At 47.5% G+C, this 13642-nt stretch overlaps 1 protein-coding gene across 1 annotated transcript in view; it reads left to right on the top strand.

Moving 5' to 3' along the window:
- The window catches only part of LOC142578166 (anoctamin-7-like), a 94247-nt gene that overhangs the window by 68772 nt on the left and 11833 nt on the right, over nucleotides 1-13642 (top strand). Inside the window, exon 18 of the mRNA XM_075687566.1 lies at nucleotides 445-581. Within this exon, the coding sequence (XP_075543681.1) occupies nucleotides 445-581 (137 nt within the window). The remainder of the gene's footprint in view (nucleotides 1-444; nucleotides 582-13642) is intronic.

Raw genomic sequence — 13642 nt, 5'->3', positions numbered from 1 at the left:
TGGAATCGTTCCCCTCCTGCGCTAAGCTGTTTTTTCATCCGCGTTAACTTTCGATAATTTATCATTTCTTTAATTCAATTAGTAAGTGCAAGCAATTTTTCCTATGTTGTCCTTGGTGTCATTGTTTGTTGGCTTCTTATGATATGATTTGTCAAGAATGTGAGACAAGGTATGAGTAACTTTAGCGATAAAATGGTATGGCTATATAACCCGCATATACCGCATGACATAGCAAGGTGTGGCATACACATATACCTAAATATATAGGAAAATTTTTGCTCACGGGGACGCCGTCGCCCGACGCCGACTCCGACACCGGATTTTCTGCTGCACGGGACCATTAACGCTATCGCGTTATAACATCGTGGCAAAAATTACGCATATGAACTGCTTATCGTAATTTCAGCATATACTTGAATGCAATTGAATCTCACGCACTCGCAGGTATGTGGTTCCATCTGTTTGGCTTCATCAATGTTTGCGGTGTCGTCAGCAACGCGTTCCTCATAGCATTCACCTCCACCTTCGGAAGGAACCTCAAGAGCGACTACAGGCGGTTCATCTTCGTCATCGCATTCGAGGTCAGTGGTGAAAGGACAAAGACTTCAATAGGAGATACAACATGCTTCCCAAAAATCGCTACGCAGTGGAACTTGAACCGAAAGGCCCGTATAGTTCATTTGTCTACTACTCGTCGTTGGTGTGTTAGGAACTTGTATTGCGCTGTCACTCCGCGAACAGCGTAAGAAGCTTTTAATGATAATTAAAAAAAAATTGAATTGTATGGTTTTACGGCCCGAAACTGCACAGTGGATTATGAGCGACGCCGTATTGAAAGGCTTGGTTTTTTTTTTTTCATCTTTAAACGTGCGACTAAATCTGTGTACACGAGTCTCGAAGTCTTACTCGCCGAGCTGAGCAAGGAGTGACTTTCATCGGTCAGGAGAACGCGCAGGAGGAGATCAGGAGAGAAAAAGACAGATCAACGAGATTTAGCGATATTATAAAGTTGTATCAAAACCGGAGGCGAATATTACCACCGCCTCACACTAAACTGAACAGAGCTAAGTTTGTTGCTTGGAAGCAATTACCTATACGAGCCCCGTGCAATTAAAGACTTTCTACCCCGAGATATACGAGAACGATATATGCTAGCTATGCATGTGTGCTAGAGCCAACACGTGTTGTGGGGACGTAAAATATATCAAGATAAAATGGCAATCTCCCCGGAAAATCTACGGGCGCGGTGGTCGGCCGCGCTGCTCAGCTGAGAACTCCAAGATCAACTTTGGGCTGTCCAGCGAGCCATCGAGTCCGTACGGGAGCAACAATTCCCAGTGCCCACCTAACGACCCGGGCTTCCCAATCACCGCATTGCAAATAAAGTTATCTGACTCACTTGCTGCGGGATATGTTATAGAGTTCGACGATTACATTGGTGCAGGTTATTGTTCTTTTTTTTTTGCACAGTTTCTACGTTAGCATGTTGGCTGTAGAACGGAATCATGTGGACGACATTGCTGAGAAATCAAGGAAGCCGCATGCCACCGACGTCCTGCGCGATAAGAGACCGATGAAGCAGCAGCTACAACCAAGGCCGGCAGGCGTGCGCGGCAGCTAAGCCCAGTGGGGGTGGGAGAGAGAGATACTGACCGCGTGCCGGCTTCCGAAAGCCAGATGGTGGCACCCGCACGCGCGCGTCATGCGGCTGCCTCGCTGACGACCCGTCTCGCCCCGCGCGGTCGGGTCACCGTGTTTGCTCCGTCGAGGCGCACTGGTGACGTGGCGTCGCGGCGATGCCCTTTCCCTTCACCCAACACCTGGCGCGCCATCGCCCCAGCGAGTGTTCTGATTCGCCCGATCTGCTCCGTCGAGGCGTGCTCGTGACGTGGCGTCGCAGCCAGTGGAAATTTAGGTGCCGTTTCGCTGCTACAGACGCCGGCTTTTTCGCTCAACCGGCCATTTGATGCTCTCGCATGAATTTTTTTTCGCAATTTTTAATATATAATAATGTGATCACCGTAAAATACTCCCCATTAGATACACTCACTCACTGGTTCCATCTCTTCTTCCATTGCTGGAAGCACCCTTGCAAGTCCTTTTCTGTTCAGTGCTTTAGAAACGGTGTAACTTCCTTTTGAATTGTCTTTACATCCCCGAAATGTGATTCCCGGAGCACATGTTTGCACTTTGGGAACACAAAAAAAGTGGCAGGGGGCTGAGTCCCGTGAGTAGGAAGGGTGTTCCAGCACACTGACGGAATGCCGCGCAAAAAACTCACGCACTATTAATGCAGAGTTTTAATAGTGGAGAATTCAGCGCCCCCTCTCTAAACAAATTTAGTCGCACGCGGCGCACGCGATCTTTCAGACGCTTCAAAGCCACCAAGTAAAAAGCTGCATTGACAGTTTGACCTTCAGGTACAGATAGGCGGACCTCAACCACTTGGCAGGAATCCGTCTGACGAAAAGTATTTAACCAACCCCGAAGGCAGTGCAGTCTAACACAGCGTCTCAAAGGTATAGTTGTCATGAGGAAAGAATGCGAGAAAATGCCACGTGACATGCGCCAGACCTGTCAAAGAGCGAATTTGGTACGAAAGAAGCATGCGCTCGATCGTGGACTATAAAGCGGGAGACACACGGTACGATTCGGTGTCCGATCCGGCGTCCGACGCGCCGGAACGGCAGCCGGAATCGAGGTGTTTTGCCGTGCCGAAGCGCCGGATCGGACGTCCGGCGTGCGACGAACCGGGCAGATTTTTGTCTTCCGACGCGTCCGACAACCGCACCGTCGCGTGGCCTCAGCCAATGACAGAGCGGCTGGCATGTGACGTTCTCTGACGTTCCCTCCAAGGAGTCGGCGCTGGCTGGCCGGTTTCTCGCAGTCTTTTTGTTTTTTTTTTCCTTGCCTGCTGCAATTTGTTTCCGACGCGAAATAGTTACGAGTTCAGTAAAATTTATCTCGAACGTGTGCCTGTTATGCATAGCAGTGCCTATTACACTAGCACTAAGCTACTGGCGAGGTCGGGAGCCCCGACGCGAGGGCATTTCGTGGGCAGACATCACACACCGACCGTCTGAGCGAGGCTGCTCGCTTCGCTTCCACGTTTGCCCTTCGCAACGAATGCGTCGAGGAAACCATTTGTATTTAATTACGGGCGACTTAAGTGTACAGTGTTAATTGTTTTGGCAAACATAAGCGCTCTTCGACGAGCTCGGGTTGGATCGTAAGCGCCGTCGGCCTCGGCGTCTGCCTAGCTAGACCTACCGGCCCTATCGCTGGCTGTTAGCGGAGTTGTCAGTGGACAACGCGCCGTCGTGAAGTGTTCTTTATTTAATTTTATTTACAGTGTTCGCGTAAAGCGAAGCAGTGTTGTGCAGAGTCTCTTATATTGCGTTTCTCAACGTGGATATGAAGTCAAGCTGGGGGGGCTGGATATGGGCGGAGCTTACGTGCCGCTCGATCTTTCGGATTCACGCACCGTGCGCCCCGAATCGTCGTATGCCGCATGCCGGAGCATTCAGCATCGCACGTCGGATTGGACGCCGAATCGTACCGTGTGTCTCCTGCTTAATGGTTAGGGCACTGGGCTGCAGTTCTGAAAGATAGAGGTTCCATTTCACCATCGGTCACGCATTTCTTTATATCGGTATAGGCGGACTTCACCAACTTTGCAGGTGTACAACGGAAAACTCGAGTTGTGTTCATCTGAGCGTGCGCGAGCGGGGGCCTCACAGTGTGCACGAAACTGCAAGTTGTGAGAGATACGAAGTATAGAAACGTCACTTATCTAAATTAGAGCGTGCAAGTAGGTCTCTGGTGACGTGCGCGCGCACAGCTGTCGAGACGTCACAATAACCACTATTCTAGGGATGTCCTCGCAGTTAGTTGTGCTAAATAGTTCATTTGGCCCTGGCTCATCTTACTTTTTCGACTTCTTGCTTTGTGTCTTCCTTTCGCTGTCGTATTCGTAAGTCCAAATTTCATCTGCGACCCTTTGAAAGAATTCGTCGCTGTCGTCTAAAGTTTCCCAATCGATGCAGCATTTTTGGTCGTGCAATTTCAGAGCGCAGTTCTTAGGCGCTCGTTCCTGCGGTGAGCATCGGCGTCACTTGTAACCGAGCGGACGAGCACAGCGAAAGATGAGAGCAAATGAAAAAAAGCGGCGTGAGCGAAGAGGCGCGAGGAGGAAGGCGGAGAGTAGGGTTCAGCGAAACCATGAGACGGAAAGCGGAAGAGGGGATGGCGAAATGCTGAGGAGGAGAGGGGAGTGCCAGCGGCCACCAGGCATGCGGCCAGCGCGGAACGAATACGCTGGCACCCGCCGTGGTTGCTCAGTGGCTATCGTGCTGGGCTGCTGACCAAGAGGTCGCGGGATCGAATCCCAGCCACGGCGGCCGCATTTCGATGGGGGCGAAACGCGGAAACACCCGTGTACTTAGATTTAGGTACACGTCAAAGAACCCCAGGTGGTCCGGAGTCCCCCACTACGGCGTGCCTCATAACCAGATCGTGGTTTCGTCACGTAAAACCCTGTAACTTAATTTTTTAAAGCGCTGGAGTGGCCCACTGGCCATGAGCCACTTCGCCTGCAGCGCCGCCGTCGCTTCCCGTGTTCACGCTTTTTTTTTAATGAACAACGAGCGACCCAACCGGTGGAAAGGCTTCGTCTGCCGCTGGTGCTAAGCAAGCTGCCAGATCCCGACCACAGTCTGAGCGCCGCCGCCGAGAGCACCTTGTCCTTCAATATCAAATTATTTGCCACAATATCTCGCGAATTCTTAACACCTAAACAGCTGCATGCGCTCAAAATTCGCTTCATTGAGTATATTAATTGTCGATGAAATTAATTTTATAGAGCGCAGCTCTTAGGTGGCCATTGCTGCGTTGAGCGTCGGCGTGCCTAGGTGTATCTCGGCGTAACCGAGCGCACGAGCACAGGTAAAGATGAAAGCGAGCGCGCGTAGTTGAAAGCATTCGAAGACTTGCTGCGAGGCCTGGAATCCGGCTGCATTGATGCCTTTAGGTAGCATGTGTGGGTTTCCACATTTTCACATTTGGCTTCAAAGCCGCAAGGTGTAGCGCTGGCTAACACTCCTTGGGTTAGTCCCAGTAGATAAGCGTAAATACCCCACAAAAAGTAGACGGGAAATCGGCGCCGCGTTAGCTCTGTTGGTAAAATCGTGGCACGCGCAACGCGAAAACGTGGGTTCGGGCCCCACCTGCGGCCAGTTGATTTTTTTCGTCCACTTTCATTTCTATTAACTTATCATTTCTTTGATTCAATTATAAGTACATTTAATTTCACGTATGTTTTCCATGGTGTCGTTGCTTGTTCGCTTCTTATGATATGACTAATAAGAATTGGGCCCTCGGTTTCCTTTCTTCTCGTTCAATAATCCAAGACGTTACTTGGGAGGTCGTGCACGGTACACATACCTTCATTTAGGACTCTTTTGTTAATGGTCACTCAAGAGGGACACTAAATCAGCTAAGGCTCTTATTCTTTCTGAACTCTATTTTCCTTTATTTGATGCACAGGTGTACAAATGTTTGTAATTGAAAAAAATGAAGGCCGAACTTACTTTCCTTGCCTTCCGCACCGAATCCTCAGTGTCGTCGCGTCAGTGTGACGTCAACACTCTGATGTATATGCGCCAAACCAGAGCTTTCCCAGAAGGTGATTGGAACTAGTTGCGCCAACATCGTAACAGGCTACAGGTTTACCTTTTTTGCACGAAAACCAACCTGCGCATATTCATTTATTCATGGCGTAAATCGGCGTCATCCCGTGCAATAACACGTGGACGGACGCATATATACGCGCCGCACCAGTGGATTCCGAAAAAGTGATTTGAATTGGCTGTGCCGACATTATAGAAAGATGTAGGCTTATCTTTCTTGTGCAAAAAGCAACCTGTGCATATATTCGTTTATCGTTGGCGTAAATCGGTGCCAGCACGTTCAGTAGCACGTGAGGTGAAGTATACGCACCAAACCAGCGCTTTCCCGTAAAGTGATTGGAAAATGATGCGCCGACGTTGTCACAAGCTTAAGGCTCACCTTTTCTTGCGCGTATGCCAACCTGCGCATATTCATTTATTCATGGTGTAAATCGGCGTCAGCGCGTGCAATAGCACGTGGAGAGACGTATACGCGCCGCGCCAGCGCTTTCTGGAAAAGTGATGGGAATTGGCTGCGCCGACATTTTAACAAGCTATAGGCTTACCTTTCTTGTGCAAAAAGCAAGCTGCGCATATATTCGTTTCTTGAAGGTGTAAATCGGCGCCAGCAAGTTCAATAGCATGTAAAGTGACGTATATGCGCCGCGCCAGCGCTTTCTGGAAAAGTGATGGGAATTGGCTGCGCCGACATTTTAACAGGCTATAGGCTTACCTTTTCTTGTGCAAAAAGGAAGCTGCGCATATATTTGTTTATTGATGGCGTAATTAGGAGCCAGCTCATTGAGTAGCACGTGGAATGACGTCTATGCGCCACTCCAGCGCGTTCCCATAAAGTGAGTAGAATTGGCTGCGCCGACATTCTGACAGGCTATAGGCTTACTTTTCTTGTGCAAAAAGCAAGCTGGGCATATATTCGTTTATGGACGTAGTAGTTCTGCGGAAGCCCGCAAGGTGGGGAGAAGTGATTAATAAAGGAAAAATCAGACATCCACCCGTTCGTAGCAAGTGCTACAAACGAAACCCATACGGGTTCCTCGAAAGAAAAGCCGTAGAGTTGAAGAAAAATTCGTCCTGGTCCGGGACTCGAACCCAGAACCACCGCCTCTGCGGGACAGCCGTTCTACCATCTCAGCTAACCACGCGGGCTAGCAGATGGCAGGGCGAAGTCGAATGTGTCGACAAAACACGAAGCAAAGGCAAGTGTTTGACGTAGTAGTTATGCGGAAGCCCGGAAGCGGGGGAGAAGTAATTAATAAACGGAAAATCAGACATCCAGCCGTTCGCAAGTAAGGCTGCCTCGGAAAGGCGGTGGTCCCGTGTTCGAGTCCCGGACCAGGACGAATTTTTCTTCAACTCTGAGGCTTTTCTTTTGGAGGAACCCATATGGGTTTCCTTTGTAGCACTTTGCTTCATGTGTTGTCGACAAATTCGACTTCGCCCTGCCATCGGCTAGCCGCCTGGTTAGCTAAGATGGTAGAACAGCAGTCCCAGAAAGGCGGTGGTCCCGGGTTCGAGTTCCGTACCAGGACGAATTTTTCTTCAACTCTGAGGCTTTTCTTTCGAGGAACCCGGATGTATTTCCTTTGTAGCACTTGCTACGAATGGGCGGATGTCTGATTTTCCCTTTATTAATATTCGTTTATTGATGGCAAAACTAGGAGCCAGCGCGTTCAGTAGCACGTGGAATGACGTATATGCGCCACTCCAGCGCGTTCCCATAAAGTAAGTGGAATTGACTGCGCCGACATTCTAACAGGCTATAGGCTTACCTTTTTTGTGCAGAAAGCAACCTGCGCATATATTCGTTTCTTGAGGGTGTAAATCGGGGCCAGCAAGTTCAATAGCATGTAAGGTGACGTATATGCGCCGCGCCAGCGCTTTCTGGAAAAGTGATGGGAATTGGCTGCGCCGACATTTTAACAGGCTATAGGCTTACCTTTTCTTGTGCAAAAAGGAAGCTGCGCATACATTTCTTTATTGATGGCGTAACTAGTAGCCAGCTCATTCAGTGGCACGTGGAATGACGTCTATGCGCCACTCCAGCGCGTTCCCATAAAGTGAGTGGAATTGGCTGCGCCGACATTCTGACAGGCTATAGCATTACCTTTTTTCCGCGAAAGCCAACCTGTACATATTCGTTTATAGATGGCATAAATAGGCGTCAGCACGTGCTTTAATACGTGGAGTGACGTTTACGCGCAGAAGCAGCGCTTTCACGTAAAGTGATTGGAAATTTCTGCGCCGACGTTCTAACAGGCTATAGGCTTACCTTTTCTTGCGTGAAAGCCAACCTGTACATATTCCTTTATAGGTGGTATAAATAGGCGTCAGCACGTGCTTTAAAACGTGGAGTGACGTTTACGCACAGAAGCAGCGCTTTCCCGTAAAGGGATCGGAAATTTTTGCGCCCACGTTGTAACAGGCTATAGGCTTACCTTTTTCTTTTTGCGCGAAAGCCAACCTGTACATATTCGTTTATAGATGGCATAAATAGGCTTCAACACATGCTTTAACACGTGGAGTGACGTTTACGCACAGAAGCAGCGCTTTTCCGTAAAGTGATTGGAAATTTCTGCGCCGACGTTGTAACAGCCTATAGGCTTACCTTTTTTTTGCGCGAAAGCCAACCTGTACATATTCGTTTATAGATGGTATAAATAGGCGTCAGCACGTGCTTTTACACGTGCAGTGACGTTTACTCATAGAGGCAACACTTTCCCGTAAAGTGATTGGAAATTTCTGCGCCGACGTTGTAACAGGCTATAGGCTTACCTTTTTTGTGCAAAAAGCAACCTGCGCATATATTCGTTTATTGATGGTGTAAATCGGCGCCAGCAAGTTCAATAGCATGTAAGGTGACGTATATGCGCAGCGCCAGCGCTTTCTGGAAAAGTGATCGGAATTTGCTGCTCCGACATTTTATTGGAATGCATCATGTAACCGCACAAAAACAAGGGACAAAGAAGCAACACACAGGACAGGCGCGGAACTTCAACATGTTCAACAACAACTGTGTGTTCCTTCTTTGTCCCTTGTTTTTATGTGGTTACTTGATGCATTCCAATAACGACCACCAACTAGCCCGCTTATCCCTGTTAAATCCGACATTTTAACAGGCTATAGGCTCACTTTTCGTGTGAAAAAGCAAGCTGGGCATATATTCGTTTATTGATGGCGTAAATCGGCGCCAGCAAGTTCTATAGCACGTAAGGTGACGTATATGCGACACGCAAGCACTTTCTTGAAAAGTGATGGGAATTGTCTGCGCCGACACTTTAACAGGCTATAGGCTTACCTTTTCTTGTGCAAAAAGCAAGCTGCGCATATATTCATTTATTGATGGCGTAACTAGGAGCCAGCTCGTTCAGTAGCACGTGGAATGACGTATATGCGCCACTCCAGCGCGTTCCCATAAAGTGACTGGAATTGGCTACGCCGACATTCTAACAGGCTATAGGCTTACTTTTTTGTGCGAATGCCAATTGACCTGCACATATTCGTTTATAGGTGGCATAAATAGGCCTCAGCACGTGCTTTAACACGTGGAGTGACGTTTACGTACAGAAGCAGCTCTTTCCCGTAAAGTGATTGGAAATTTCTCCGCCGACGTTGTAACAGGCTATAGGCTTACCTTCTTTTGCGTGAAAACCAACCTGTTCATATTCATTTATAGATGGCAGAAATAGGCGTCAGCACTTGCTTTAACACGTGGAGTGACGTTTACGCACAGAAGCAGCACTTTCCCATAAAGTGATTGGAAAATATCTGCGCCGACGTTGTAACAGGCTATAGGCTTACCTTTTTTTGTCCAAAAAGCAACCTGAGCATATATTCGTTTATTGATGGTGTAAATCGGCGCCAGCAAGTTCAATAGCATGTAAGGTGCCGTATATGCGCCGCGCCAGCGCTTTCTGGAAAAGTGATGGGAATTGCCTGCGCCGACATTTTGACAGGCTATAGGCTTACCTTTTCTTGTGCAAAAAGCAAGCTGCGCATATATTCATTTATTGATGGCGTAACTAGGAGCCAGCTGATTCAGTAGCACGTGAAATGACGTATATGCGCCACTCCAGCGCGTTCCCATAAAGTGAGTGGAATTGGCTGCGCCGACATTCTAACAGGCTATAGGCTTACCTATCTTTTTTTTTGCGCGAAAGCCAACCTGTACATATTCGTTTATAGGTGGCATAAATAGGCGTCGGCACGTGCTTTAACACGTGGAGTGTCGTTTACGCACAGAAGCAGCGCTTTCCCTTAAAGTGATTGGAAATTTCTGCGCCTACGTTGTAACAGGCTATAGGCTTACCTTTTTTTTTTGCGCGAAAGCCAACCTGTACATATTCGTTTATAGATGGCATAAATAGGCGTCAGCACGTGCTTTAACACTTGGAGTGACGTTTACGCAGAGAAGCAGCGCTTTCCCATAAAGTGATTGGAAATTTCTGCGCCGACTTTGTTACAGGCTATAGGCTTACCTTTCTTTTTTTTTCGCGAAAGCCAACCTGTACATATTCGTTTATAGATGGCATAAATAGGCGTCAGCACGTGCTTTAACAGTTGGAGTGACGTTTACGCAGAGAAGCAGCGCTTTCCCTTAAAGTGATTGGAAATTTCTGCGCCTACGTTGTAACAGGCTATAGGCTTACCTTTCTTTTTTTTTCGCGAAAGCCAACCTGTACATATTCGTTTATAGATGGCATAAATAGGCGTCAGCACGTGCTTTAACAGTTGGAGTGACGTTTACGCAGAGAAGCAGCGCTTTCCCATAAAGTGATTGGAAATTTCTGCGCCGACTTTGTTACAGGCTATAGGCTTACCTTTTTTTTTGCGCGAAAGCCAACCTGTACATATTCGTTTATAGATGGCATAAATAGGCGTCAGCACGTGCTTTAACACTTGGAGTGACGTTTACGCAGAGAAGCAGCGCTTTCCCTTAAAGTGATTGGAAATTTCTGCGCCTACGTTGTAACAGGCTATAGGCTTACCTTTCTTTTTTTTTCGCGAAAGCCAACCTGTACATATTCGTTTATAGATGGCATAAATAGGCGTCAGCACGTGCTTTAACAGTTGGAGTGACGTTTACGCAGAGAAGCAGCGCTTTCCCTTAAAGTGATTGGAAATTTCTGCGCCTACGTTGTATCAGGCTATAGGCTTACCTTTCTTTTTTTTTCGCGAAAGCCAACCTGTACATATTCGTTTATAGATGGCATAAATAGGCGTCAGCACGTGCTTTAACACTTGGAGTGACGTTTACGCAGAGAAGCAGCGCTTTCCCATAAAGTGATTGGAAATTTCTGCGCCGACATTGTTACAGGCTATAGGCTTACCTTTTTTTTTTGCGCGAAAGCCAACCTGTACATATTCGTTTATAGATGGCATAAATAGGCGTCAGCACGTGCTTTAACACTTGGAGTGACGTTTACGCAGAGAAGCAGCGCTTTCCCTTAAAGTGATTGGAAATTTCTGCGCCTACGTTGTAACAGGCTATAGGCTTACCTTTCTTTTTTTTTCGCGAAAGCCAACCTGTACATATTCGTTTATAGATGGCATAAATAGGCGTCAGCACGTGCTTTAACAGTTGGAGTGACGTTTACGCAGAGAAGCAGCGCTTTCCCATAAAGTGATTGGAAATTTCTGCGCCGACTTTGTTACAGGCTATAGGCTTACCTTTTCTTGCGGGAAAGCCAACCTGTACATATTCGTTTATAGATGGCATAAATAGGCGTCAGCACGTGCTTTAACACTTGGAGTGACGTTTACGCAGTATAGCAGCGCTTTCCCGTAAAGTGATCGGAAATTTCTGCGCCGACTTTGTTACAGGCTATAGGCTTACCTTTTCTTGTGGGAAAGCCAACCTCTACATATTCGTTTATAGATGGCATAAATAGGCGCCAGCACGTGCTTTAACACTTGGAGTGACGTTTACGCAGACAAGCAGCGCTTTCCCGTAAAGTGATTGGAAATTTCTGCGCCGACTTTGTTACAGGCTATAGGCTTACCTTTTTTTGCGGGAAAGCCAACCTCTACATATTCGTTTATAGATGGCAGAAATAGGCGTTAGCTCATGCTTTAACACGTGGAGTGTCGTTTATGCACACAAGCGGCGCTTTCCCGTAAAGTGATTGGAAATTTCTGCGCCGACGTTGTAACCGGCTATAGGCTTACGTTTTTTTGTGCGAAAACCAACCTGTACATATTCGTTTATAGATGGCATAAATAGGCGTCAGCACGTGCTTTAACACGTGGAGTGTGTTTTACGTACAGAAGCAGCGCTTTGCCGTAAAGTGATTGGAAATTTCTGCGCCGACGTTGTAACAGGCTATAGGCTTACCTTTTTTGTCCAAAAAGCAACCTGCGCATATATTCGTTTATTGATGGTGTAAATCGGCGCCAGCAAGTTCAATAGCATGTAAGGTGACGTATATGCGCCGCGCCAGCGCTTTCTAGAAAAGTGATGGGAATTTGCTGCGGCGACATTTTAACAGGCTATAGGCTTACTTTTCTTGTGCAAAAAGCAAGCTGCGCATATATTCATTTATTGATGGCGTAAATTGGCGCCAGCAAGCTCAATAGCACGTAACGTGACGTATATGCGCCGTGCCAGCGCTTTCTGGAAAAGTGATGGGAATTTGCTGCGCCGATATTTGAACAGGCTATCGGCTTACTTTTCTTGTGCAAAATGCATGCTGGGCATATATTCGTTTATTTATGGCGTAAATCGGCGCCAGCAAGTTCAATAGCACGTAAGGTGACGTATATGCGCCGCGTCAGCGCTTTCTGGAAAAGTGATGCGAATTGCCTGCGCCGACATTTTGACAGGCTATAGGCTTACCTTTTCTTGTGCAAAAAGCAAGCTGCGCATATATTCATTTATTGATGGCGTAACTAGGAGCCAGCTCGTTCAGTAGCACGTGGAATGACGTATATGCGCCACTCCAGCGCGTTCCCATAAAGTGAGTGGAATTGGCTGCGCCGACATTCTAACCGGATATAGGCTTACCTATCTTTTCTTTTGCGCGAAAGCCAACCTGTACATATTCGTTTATAGATCGCATAAATAGGCGTCAGCACGTGCTTTAACACGTGGAGTGTCGTTTACGCACAGAAGCAGCGCTTTCCCGTAGATTGGAAATTTCTGCGCCTGCGTTGTGACAGGCTATAGGCTTACCTCTTCTTGCGGGAAAGCCAACCTGTACATATTCGTTTATAGATGGCATAAATAGGCGTCAGCACGTGCTTTAACACATGGAGTGACGTTTACGCAGAGAAGCAGCGCTTTCCCGTAAAGTGATTGGAAATTTCTGCGCCGACTTTTTTACAGGCTATAGGCTTACCTTTTCTTGCGGGAAAGCCAACCTCTAGATATTCGTTTATAGATGACATAAATAGGCGTCAGCACGTGTTTTAACACGTGGAGTGACGTGTACGCACAGAAGCAGCGCTTTCCCGTAAAGTGATCGGAAATTTCTCCGCCGACGTTGTAACAGGCTATAGGCTTACCTTTTTTTGCGCGGAAGCCAACCTGTACATATTCGTTTATATATGGCATAAATAGGCGTCAGCACGTGCTTTAACACTTGGAGTGACGTTTACGCAGAGAAGCAGCGCTTTCCCGTAAAGTGATCAGAAATTTCTGCGCCGACGTTGTAACAGGCTATTGGCTTACCTTGTTTTGCGCGAAAGCCAACCTGTACATATTCGTTTATAGATGGCATAAATAGGCGTCAGCACGTGCTTTAACACGTGAAGCGACGTTTACGCACAGAAGTAGCGCTTTCCCGTAAAGTGATTGGAAATTTCTGCGCCGACGTTGTAACAGGCTATAGGCTTACCTTTTTTTGCGCGAAAACCAACATGTTCATATTCGTTTATAGATGGCAGAAATAGGCGTGAGCACGTGCTTTAACACGTGGAGTGTGTTTTACGTACAGAAGCAGCGCTTTGCCGTAAAGTGA

Source organism: Dermacentor variabilis, chromosome 4 (assembly GCF_050947875.1).
Source record: "Dermacentor variabilis isolate Ectoservices chromosome 4, ASM5094787v1, whole genome shotgun sequence".
NCBI classification, from domain to species: Eukaryota; Metazoa; Arthropoda; class Arachnida; order Ixodida; family Ixodidae; genus Dermacentor; species Dermacentor variabilis.
The sequence above is the reverse complement of the archived record's forward strand: the minus strand, read 5'-3'. Positions and strand labels throughout refer to the sequence as shown.